A 12,044-nucleotide genomic window follows, 5' to 3' on the forward strand; every position below is an offset into this window, starting at 1 on the left:
ATACACTCTATCCAATGGCATGTTCAGATAATCCTATTTTAGAGTTTCATTTGGTTTTTTTTTTGAACTTAAATTCTTTATGTTGCTTACATGTTTGTTTGTCATGCATCTAAAACCTTATATCTGTCTGGTGAATTTGATGAACTTGCATAATATGGAAAATGCTAACTAACTGCTTTGATGAATTGTATTAAACTAAAAATTTGAAGCAAGGTGCTATTGAGGCAGGTTCTTATGGACTACAAGATTAGGTATGATTACAACTTAAATTTTCAGTTGCACTAGCTACTCCAACAGCACAGAGGTTATGCCTCCACGAACACGATCTACGACAATGCTTGATATAGGTGATCCTGAAAGATCACTTAAGAAGGTGCTTGATATAGGTGATCCTGAAAACTCATTTAAGAATGTGCTTTCACTTAAGAAGCTCACTTAACTTAGGTTGTAAAAGGTGAAAAAAATACAGATGTGTATTTATTTTTCATGAACTTAGAACTATGTTATACACTTTGTCCAACACATGGTCAGATGATCCGAATTTATGAGTTTCATTTTATTATAATTTTTTTCAATAAATTTTGTCAGTTGCTTGTCTGTTTGTTTATTTTCCATGTATCTAAAACTTGGTATCTTGCAGGTGAATGCATTTGACTCATGAAGAGATTTACTAACTACTTATAATGAACTTGCCTAAATTGAAAAATTGAAGCAGTGGGTTGTTGATAAGAAAGGTTCTTAGGAGTGTACGGCGTGGTTACAACTGAAACTGTTGGTGCACTGGCTAATCTAACATCACTAGAGGGTGGGTGTAATATGTTTCATAATGCCAGATATGAACTATGAGGCACAGATCAATTATAATGTAATTTTGGTTTAAAGCTTACCATTATTTGGGTGGAATTCATTACTTTGATATTTATATATAGTTGTATTAATTTACATATATTGTGATCACAATTTCCAAGCACATATACCATTGCCGGTTTGAAATTTGGATAAACGAAGTTTGTTCTAAATAATTAATAAATTGGTACTAAACAAACTTATTTAATTTTTAAAAAAGAAAGTAAATCACAATAACTAATTCATAAACTATTATAATAGATATTATATCAGTTCTAATAAAGACAACTATTAATAAACTATTATTATTATTATTAATAGATATTGTTTTATTAAACTTTTAATATAAAAGTTTCAATATAGTTGTATATGTATTTAAATCTTACCTTAGTTTTCATCATATGTAGTTTAATTTTACATAATATAATCTTCTACAATATATAATTTATATTCGATAACATAGCCTATGAACCATATATTTTAAAGTTGTATGTCTAATGTAATACTATACGTATCAATTGCTTAAATCATGTGCGAAAAATTAGAAGTTATTTATATAATTTTTTCCACATATTAATTCTCTTTTGGACACATTTTTAAACAATATTGCAGTCTAAACTGTTCCAATAGTTTTAGTTATTTAAAATTCCACAACTATTTGGAATAGACACATCTTCTCAACTCTTCTATTTATTTTTTTAGTTATTTCAAACTCTACAACTATTTGGAGCAGACACATCTCTTGAATTCTTTTCTTTATATATTAGCATGAATCATTTTATAATATCTCATATAATCAAGTTATACCCATAAACAGATAACTGTTGTGTTATACATTTAAGAAGAATGAAATATGTTGAGCGTGTATGGCAATTTTCTCCTAATGGTTGGGTGAAGATCAATGTGCATAGTGAGTTTAGTCAAAATATTCCTAAAGGCGATAATAAAAACGGTATTGGTGTTGTTATAAGAGACGCAGGGGGTCATCTTCTCAGACTGACTTATGGCACAATTCCAAGACTTACAAACTTGAATAGTGCATTATGGGCTATTCTATTAGGCATGCGTTGTGCATTCCCGGATTCTTACGAACAGGTTATCATTGAAACCGACAATATACAAGCATATCGCGAATGCAAATATTACAAAGAAGAAGGAATTAAACCACATACTAGACAAATTTTTAGACTTATTATTTCAAGGCTTAATGATAAGAATATCTGTTATGAACTTAATTTGGTTCACCCTCATAGGAATGCAGTTGCACGTCGTTTGGAAACACTTGGCAGACAGGATTCGCATGACCTTCAAATATTTGATAGGCCTGTTGCAGATATACAAAATTTCCTAAACATTGATTTAGGTATTGGGCCAGAGCAAGCAAGATTTCAAGACTTTGAAATTAATGATCCCGAACCAGCAAACGATGGTCAGGTTGTGCAAGTATAAAAATCTTTCAATTTATGTAAATGTGATCTATGTAGATCATGTAGGGAAAACATGTTTGTAAATAGAATAAACTGCATAAATTGTTGTTCAATGTATATATATCTTTTTAATCATCTACAGTAAACATAACATGATAGTAATCCAACATAAACAATCATTCTTATTTATATTTTTTTTGCATAAAGCGTTTATTACTGTCCTCCAACTTGAACAATTATAATACATTATCACAACATATCGACTGGAACAAAATTTATATATTTCGAGTATAATCATCTAATAATATGCGAAACTTTCCACTTTCTTCAATCAATATATCAGCACGAGCATTCAAATTATTAAGATGTTCTTTTCACCCATCTCCAAACTTTTGAAATGCACTTATCATTTCTTCCGTGTTCCGTTTGAAATTTTTCTCATGACCACGTATAGATGTGGACGTATCACCTAGGAATCTGAGTGAATTCCCTGTATAAGAATGTGGAATTTCAGTACTACTTTGTGATGATTTTCCATATTTTTTTCTTGATCCATTCTTCAGAGTATTTTCTATTTTGTTGTGAAACATTGAAACTAATTCCATTCAATTTGTAATATAAAGCAATACAAATCATAAAATCAGATACACATTTAAATATTACTTGAATTTTTCCTCAAGGCCAACGGAATGGGCAAACAATTCAGATTGTCTGTTTTCCATTGTAGCATACATCTCTGAGTATAAAATCTTTGCTTCTTCCATGTCATTATTGAAGTATGTGCACGTTATAGCCAAATTTTGTAACTCTTGCTCCGCTACATTCTTTATGCCTGACCATCTCTTCCTCTTTTCACTTCGTGAAGTCCATTTTATAATCTGTAGTATACATCTAAATGTAAAAAAATACCCAAAAGTATATATACGTGTGAGTATGTCCAGTAGTTTTGGGGCAATTCTTTTCTAATCACTTAAACAGTCACCACAATTTAGAATAACCGAATGGTAGTTATCAATTTTATTTAGTTTTTTTTTATTTCAACAGTCATGTTACACGAATGTTGTGATGCGTCTTTAAAGAATATGTTGATTATCTCCTCATTCTGAGAACATGTTTTAAAGAATGTTTATCAAAAACCATGTTAGAAACTTTTGGATGTTCTTTATGTTTTTGTAAATTTTTAAATTAATGGACCAATAATTTTTAATGGCAGGTAGTTTATTCTATAATTTGATTATCATCCTTTCCGTTATGTGGTTAATGTTTAAACTATAAACGTGCTTAAACTATATACAAAAAATAGAACTCTTCATACTATTTGACTACAATATTATACCATTTATTTATCAAAGACATAATAAGGGAAGAGACGTTATCGAATGATTCGTTGTTAGTGTTTACAAATGATGATATTGGTATAAAAGTGTTGGTACACAAAATCGCAACTTCATGAATATATATCTTTAAATTTTTAAAAAAAATCGTATATAACTAAACTCCGTGTGCGTAGCACGGGTAATATAACTAGTATTTTACAATTTACTCAAAAATGATATTTTAGTTTTACACATAATTACCTATATTTTCTTACACATAAATACCTAATTTTTTCGTACACTTTTAAAATATTTGAATAAGATATGGTATTATTTACGGTTAGAATTCTATATTCAATTTGCTCAATCATATTAACTGCAATGATCATCCGCAACCGATTCGCATATTACGAATAATCGCAAAATACGAATGATCATGGATGTAGTTTAAAATAGTCGTTAATTTGTGATTTGTTTACAAAATCATATTTTTAAAAAAAATCATAAAATTACAATCGACCAAATGCACGTTATATAAATTAATATATTTTTATTATATATATATATAATAAATATACACACATATAAGACACTTCAATGTTGCTTATTACACTTACTTTATCACGGTAACATTATGCACAATTTTAAATAATAAGAGATGTATTTCGAGTTGAGGTCTTATAATTTATTTCGCAAATGTAAAATTTATTAAAGTTAATTTTTTTTTGTATTATTTTAGAGGTTCGTGAAGTTAAACCATAACCAATTACAATTAAGTGGATAAATATGATTGATTTTTATTTAACAATAATTTAGTTTTGGATAAAAATTTTAAAAAATTACAAGTTATAATTTGAATTAATTTCCCCCCTCCAAATGAAGTGATTCGCATCGTGTACCCTTTGTAAATAAGGATACTCAAAAAAGCCCAGCTGGCCAACCATTATAAATACGCTCTGCCCTCATCTTTTCGTAAATCACCGCCACTTCCCCTTTCCAAAGTTTCAAATTTTGAAAAGATGAAAACCAGAGGAACCAAAAAAACAGCAGCGCCTGATTTTCTATCATCGCCGACGGCGGCGAGTCCAGATCCGTCGTTGACCGACTCACCTCCGGTCAAATTCTCTTTCAATCTCAACACCTTCAACATTCCTACGACTAGTGCTACTAAAGCTACCTCATCTTCTAAGAAGTCTAAGAGAAATGACGTCAGCAATAAGATCTCTGCTGCTGCTGCTGCTTCGGTGCCTACTGGAGCAGCATCGGAGGTGAACAATCCTAGCTCGATCGCGGATCTCAAGGCTTTGGCGTCCTCTCGATTGGAAGCGGTGAAGCGGCAATTCGAACGATCGCACTCTGATTTTGTTAAGGATGTTGAGGCTTTTCACTCTCGTCTCCATAAACGACTCAAGGTCCTCTCTCTCTCTCTCTCTCTCTCTCTCTGTACCAGTAATTGCCTGTATTTAAGAGCTTTGAATTCATATTTAGAATAGTTTTGCTGACCGTTTGGTTAATTATCGCAATTTCAATTTGCTTGTTCAATTATGTTTTACTAGGTTGTGTAACTTGTGTTTGTTTGAGCTAATCTAGAACAGTTTTATTATATTCTGTATTACCTGAGCTGAGAATCTAATGATATTTCTGTAATGATTTCTGAATAACTCTGCATATATGCAGAGATCAGCGTGATGATAGTTTTATGTGTCGAAATGTGTTTTAACCAAAAATGAAGCGTTAAGTGTTTATACGCTTGAGGCGAAATTAGGTGTCAGGGCTAAATCAGGCTGATCCATAATGATTAGATAAATTTTGCATGATGATCTATGTATTGTAAGTTTATTCCTTCTTAACTTGATTGTTCAGTGTTATAACTTGTCATTTTAGGCATTCATAATGTGTTTTGTTGGAGTTTTCACTTCTGTTTCTGTTAGTTCACAAGCTATAACAGTATAATCGATCAGATGAAAATGCTGCTCTTGAACGTCTATTACTTGAAGCAGTGTTATAGCTGTCATTTTAGGCATTCATAATGTGTTTTATTGGAGTTTTCACTTCTGTAAGTTCGCAAGCTATAACAGTATAATTGATCAGATGAAAATGCTGCTCTTGAACGTCTATTACTTGAAGCAATTAAATTTGATAGGATTTTTTACACGAATCTGCCGAAATCCACAAATTTAGTATATCTGTATATTTTATATGTAGGTTACTAAGTTATATTAACATTTCATTGCAACGTTTTTTAAGGTGAAAATTACTGGTCTGATTCGCATGAAACAGACCAATTCAGGAGTTTCTGGATCACTGAATGTCCAAAATATTAAATGGAAATTCTGTGTCCTTGTTTACAAGGATTTCCTTTGGCTTCTGGTGGCTTTTAGATTAAGTTACATATTTCAGTGGCTATAGCCCAACTGAGACGAGAAGTTGTACCATCTTCTTCGGCGAGGTGACATTAAGTTTACTACAAAATGAAGGCAGAAATTATCTGTGGAAGTTAAGTGGCCAGCTATTTATGTTGATATTACCTTAAAAAGGGCTTTGGTTTTTTGATCCGAACTAGCTAGTGATTTCATGAGCAATTAAAAGGCATCTCTTCTATGCTTAGCTTTCTTATAGTAGTTTCAGTATGTGTCTGTTGATGTTTGTTTACCTCTTATATAATAAAGCTTCTTTTATTAATTTATTACTCGGAGAAAATGTGACTATGTCATGACTTTGTTAATTGTTGAATACTGCTATAACTAAAGAAAAGGTGCCATATTGTTGCCATATTTAGCTGTTTGTTGGCTTCGAATATCAACAGATTCAAACACAAGGATGTCAGCAAGCTATGGATGAAGCTGAAAAGGAGTACAAGAAGATTAATGAGCAGATAAGTGAAAGCCAGGAAGCAATGAAGGTAATCTGTTATCAGTTTCATTGTTTAACTATGTATCTTTATGATCTTTACACATTTGTAACAATTTTAATGTGTCTGTTCAGGCATCATATATGGAGTTCATAGCTGAAGCACAGGCCACTGCATCTCGTGGTACATATGCCTCCACTTATCTTTAAAGGAGATGCATAAATGGAATTGTAATACACTTTGTTTAAACTAACTTCTGATCATTTGTGATCTAAAGATCCCAACTACCGAAGTGGATATCTAAATACTATTTGGTTTATGTAGTAGAATTACTTGACTAACAAGATAAACGTAAAAACATTAGCACCTTATAGTGTAGACTACACGTTTAATCGATGTTATGTTTCAGTGTGCAAAACATCTATTCCCGAGCTTGCCAGTTCCTTGGAGAAATCTGTTCAAAGTCTTCGGAGCCGTTATGGTAAAGCATCAAGTTTGGTATAGCATGCCCACTGCCAATCTGATTTGAGTCTTCTGGTGAGAAACCTTTCCTTTCTTAATGCAATTTTTCTCTCTCATATTCCTGTCAAATCCTTGTATATTTTGCAGTCATTATTTGCTTGTGGATACAGCACTTATTTATCTTCATTTTCTGTATTCACATTGTACCTAAAGGTCTTACTTTCCACCCTTCCCGGGTTATGCTTCTGAATTTCTGTGTCGACTAAGAATGACCCTCATTTAAAGTAATTAGATGTTTTACCTGTTGATTTATAGCAATTTAACCAGAAAAACACAGCTGCAGAGCTTATTTGCTTTGAACAAAATGAACTAGTGTCAAATCATACAGTGGACTGCAATTATTATAGGAAAAACCTGGTTAGTGGTCTCTATTTTCCTACTTTTGGTGGATCAGTGTTTAATGTAGTATGCATGTTTATCACAGTGCAGATTGGTGGCTGTACTATTATTTTTGTAAATGGACAAAACTAATACATACATACTTTAAGATGGAGTTGCATCCATCCTTCTTTTTGGCTATATTTTGCCTCAAGATAAATCTGCCCGATGTGGTTCAAGTATACTATGATGAATTTTCAAATCTACATAATATGATTTCTCATTCTTCATTGGCCTGATTAGTGGTGATTGTTTCAGGACAAATTGTAGAAGAGAACAACAGTTAAACATCTCCAGCTATTTGTTCCACTTTGCATAGATGTTGCTTTAAACTCAGAACGAGTGACTGAAGAATTTAGTTTAAGCTATTTGTTGCATTTTAGAAAATTATAAAGTAAAGTTGTTTTTACTATCTTAAAGGATTCCTAGTATGCATGTTGCCAAATACCTAATCTTTTGCCTTGTTGAAACTTAATGATCTCACACGTGTATCTATTATTACTGGATTATTGTCCATCATAAATACATATTTTACAAAGTACTAATTTTTACATCTCTTCTATATATCTGTTGGAAGGAATTGAACTCTAATCTTTACCTTTGCAAACACATTACTTTATCACTGCACAACTGTTACTGTTACTTAAGTTTTTTTTATCATATACATGTGTCATAAATAACGACAATTTATTTAACTTTAAACATGATTATTAAAATATTTGTAAAATTAATTTTGAACAATTGAATTTGAGATATAAAGTTAAGCATATTACATAAACGGATTATTCTCTTATTTATTAAACAATTTTTAATTTAAAAAGTATTTCTCGTACATTTTAAATAAAAAAAATAAATTGTACATATAATTAATTTTTTTATATGTTGAAAAGAGATACACTTATATAAATAATATATATGTGTACTACATATTTAGATAAGTTATAATTAGCGTATTTCAATTTATTCAGAATTCAAATCAGAATTTGACCCATTTTTCAAAAAATACTCGAAATTTGACTAAATGACTTGTCCATAAATATCACGTCACTACCTAGGTTTAACTTAAATTACGAGTTCGACTAGAAAATCTTACCAACAAAAAAAAAGTTTTGTGATATCTTATGTTGGTAAAAATTAATATCTTTGAGGTCTTTATTGAATAAGTCAATTGAAAATATGTATCAAAATTACTAGCTTCAAAATTAGAATTTTACCCATTTTGAAAAAAATAATCGAAATTTGACTACATTACCCAGCCGAAAATACATCATCACTATCTAGGTTTAATAAATTTAAATTACGAGTTCGACGAGAATATCTTACCAATAAAAATAAATTTTATAATATCTTATATTAATATAAATTAAAATTTTTGAGGTATTTATACGATCAAGTCAATTGATATTATGTATAAAAATTACTAAGTGGTTTTACATTATTACATCTGGAACTTGATCCAATATTTAAATATATTCAAAATTTGACATGACATGTCACAATCTCCGTTAAAACTACGAAGATATACTAAATCGATTTATTTATTAATATTTCACTTTAAAAAAATTAGGTTCAAAATGTTATTCAATGTGGTGAATTTATAAAGAGGTGCTACTAAAATCCTATTTTTTTCATTCTCTTTAGAAAAAATTAAACTACAACAATAAAGTAAAATTAATAATTTTTTATTAACAAGTTATTTGAAAAATGGTAAGACATTTGATACTTCTTCATAAAAAATAGTTTATTTATTGCATTATTTAATCAAAGATATATTTATAATTTAAATATTTGTGAGAGAAATCCTAAATTTTATAATATTCAATTTGATATAGTTATTATAAGTAATCATGTACATAAAGTCCCTATATTTTTTTGTGGAGTTCCGGAGTCCAAAATCCTAACTTTATATTACAATCCAAGGTTCAAGTTTTATGTTTCTAATAATTTAAAAACTAAAATAATAAATTACATGATATACACGTGTGTTATTAATGTTCAGCAAGTTGAATACTTATGTATTCTATAACTTGAATATGTATCTTTTTCAAACTGATCATGTTCTATAAAATCATATGTTCCGCAGTGTTCAACTTGTCAAATGTATGAGATTTGCAATATATTTATTAAAATAGTGATATTTGTGGAACATGATTCACATTATAATACGTTTTACAAAATATTTTATATTATTTTACTTGCAGAACAAATATGGACCCCCGTACTCAACTAAAAACAATGACTCCATAGAATTTAACTTATATATATATATATAAGAAAATTAAAAAATTATAGAATTCAATATTTTGAAAAAAATATTTAAAATTCGCAATAATAAATTTAAAAAAAAATTAGTGTTGAAAAATATTGTACAGCTATTTTGAATTATTTGAAAAAAGGTTAAAACTATAATTTATTGTACTATTTAATTTAATCCATTTATGCTATCTAAATAAAAAAAATTAATATTAGTCGATATTTTGAAAGGATTAACAAGTTCAACTAATATTTTAAAAAAATCATCAAATTGAAAATATTTAATTTTAGAAAAATAATATGCAATGTTATCAAGTTACCATAAAAAGATATATTAGAATCATAAATGAAAGAAACTTCAAAATGATTTGAATGATAATATTAGTACAAATTTATTTTCAGATTCTTGAGAAAAAAAAATTCTGAATATGAGTAATTAGTCTTTACGATATATGAGTTATTTTTATGTCACATCCATGACTGATGCTCTGTTGAGTAAAAATAGATATTGTTTGATTGTTAGTGTTACTACGACTACAATATACAAATAATTGTAATTTATTTATTAGATAATTATAATTTTTTAATAATCATAAATACATGTTATTTGAATAATTTACTGAATAATAATTAGATATATACATGACCAAGATATCTAGCATATAAATAAACGAGACCAGTATAATTTACTCAAAAATATAATAAATAATAATTTACATACACACACGTGACTTTATCTTTACCAATAATAAAAGATTCAATTTTAATAGTGTATTTCAGAGTTATTGATATATATACTAGAAGAAAATAACAAAAGTCTTTTATGTTTTTAAAATAAGAATGATCGATTAAATTAAGTTTTTTTCAATGTGTTGAAAACTAAATAGATTATGTCAATTTTAATTTATGAATTGACAATTATCTGACATCTTATAAAATTAACTTTGTATAATAGAGAGGATTAAAAACTAAGTACACTACCGAGATCAACTTTAATTAATGAATTAAGATATTAGCAATGATATTAAGGCTCTGTTTGAGATTACTGTTAAAAAATGTTGTATTGTTAGAAAAAGTGCTGTTGAAAAAAGTGTTGTTGTGCAAATCAGATGACCCTTTGGTAATTTTTTTGATATGTATATGTTTTGATGCAAAACATTAAAAATGATAATGGTTTTGGTAAGGTTTGATGGTGAAATCAGCATCTGCTTCCCGCAAAAGCCGAAAAGCAGCTTTTTCCAAACGTATGGGGGGAATTACTTTCTCTAACAGCAGCTTTTAGGCCAAAAACACTTTTCCGGAAATCAGCTTTTGAATTTTACCAAACAGTTTTTTAACTATTTTTTAGCGAAAAGCTGATGTTGCTGTCAACAACAATAATAACAAACACACCATAAATCAACATAAACTTAATAAAAAATAAACTCATATTAATTTTAGTGTAAATTCTATTTTGTTGAATATTACGATTGCAGGTCTTAACCACTTTAATTATGCATTACTAATCTTTTTAAATTAAGCAAGATAATTGTAATTTAGTAATAATTTTAGTAAGAAAATATCTCATTACTTCGGGTTTATTTGACCAAAACTCAAAAAATTTACTCGACTCTATAATATACATATATGTTAATTTTTAGTTTATTTTAATAAACATATCGACAATATTTGATGGATTAACTTCAATCTTTTCATTTTACACGTACAGTGACTATCCTGCTTATATTCATTTAGTAAATACAAATTACACGACACAAACAAGAAAATATGTATTATGATTAATTAGATATATTTGAAAGATTATAAACGTTATTAATGTTTTACATGAAAATCATACACATTGATAGATACTCAACTTGTATTTGATATGCTTTAGACGTTATACAATATTTATCAACAAAAAAATAATCAAGAATTTTATTAATATTATTATATGATGTACAAAAAAATCTAGAAAATGACCCGTGTCTAACACGGGTTATTATGCTAGTTAATTTGATTATAAGCAAAAGATAGGTCTTAATCAAATTTATAGACCACTGTTAGCTTTTTATACATTTGTGCGACTATCTGTTGTCAAACTGTGCTTAAATTACATTAGCTCTTTCCTTTTCACCATCATTTTCACTGTTTCAAGGCTTGCAGGGCTTTAAAAAATATACTCCCTTCCAATTATTTACATTTATGAAATGAGAAAAGGGGCATAAAAAGTTTTACAATTTTCTTTTCCAAAATAAAAGTTGAATATTTTAATTTTTTTTTCAAAAAAACAAAATTGTAAACAGAAAAACACAGAACACCTTAAAATGCGTGTCGAAGACTCTAGAAAATGTAAACAATCGAAAATGACTCTAAAAAATGTAAACAATCGAAAAAGATTGGGAGTATATGATCAGAAGACCTTTTGTCAATAACAGTACAAACGGCAAATGCCATATTCTGGTCTACATT

At 28.8% G+C, this 12,044-nt stretch overlaps 1 protein-coding gene across 1 annotated transcript; it reads left to right on the forward strand.

Moving 5' to 3' along the window:
- The first annotated feature begins 4,546 nt into the window (after positions 1 to 4,546).
- LOC141663991 (uncharacterized) lies at positions 4,547 to 7,891 on the forward strand. The gene is made up of 5 exons (XM_074469847.1): positions 4,547 to 5,001; positions 6,396 to 6,491; positions 6,575 to 6,623; positions 6,850 to 6,977; positions 7,599 to 7,891. Exons 1-4 carry the CDS (start codon positions 4,609 to 4,611, stop codon positions 6,942 to 6,944), a joined length of 633 nt encoding a protein of 210 aa, XP_074325948.1. The 5' UTR covers positions 4,547 to 4,608; the 3' UTR covers positions 6,945 to 6,977; positions 7,599 to 7,891.
- Positions 7,892 to 12,044: the final 4,153 nt, after the last annotated feature.

Source organism: Apium graveolens, chromosome 6 (assembly GCF_009905375.1).
Source record: "Apium graveolens cultivar Ventura chromosome 6, ASM990537v1, whole genome shotgun sequence".
In the NCBI taxonomy this organism is placed as follows: Eukaryota; Viridiplantae; Streptophyta; class Magnoliopsida; order Apiales; family Apiaceae; genus Apium; species Apium graveolens.

Excerpts from the sequence above, each read along its gene's own strand:
- LOC141663991 (XM_074469847.1), top strand. The coding sequence starts at position 4,609 with ATGAAAACCAGAGGAACCAAAAAAACAGCAGCGCCTGATTTTCTATCA. Across the intron at positions 5,002-6,395 it reads GTCTCCATAAACGACTCAAG|ATTCAAACACAAGGATGTCA; the intron begins GTCCTCTCTCTC and ends GAATATCAACAG. Across the intron at positions 6,492-6,574 it reads AAAGCCAGGAAGCAATGAAG|GCATCATATATGGAGTTCAT; the intron begins GTAATCTGTTAT and ends GTGTCTGTTCAG.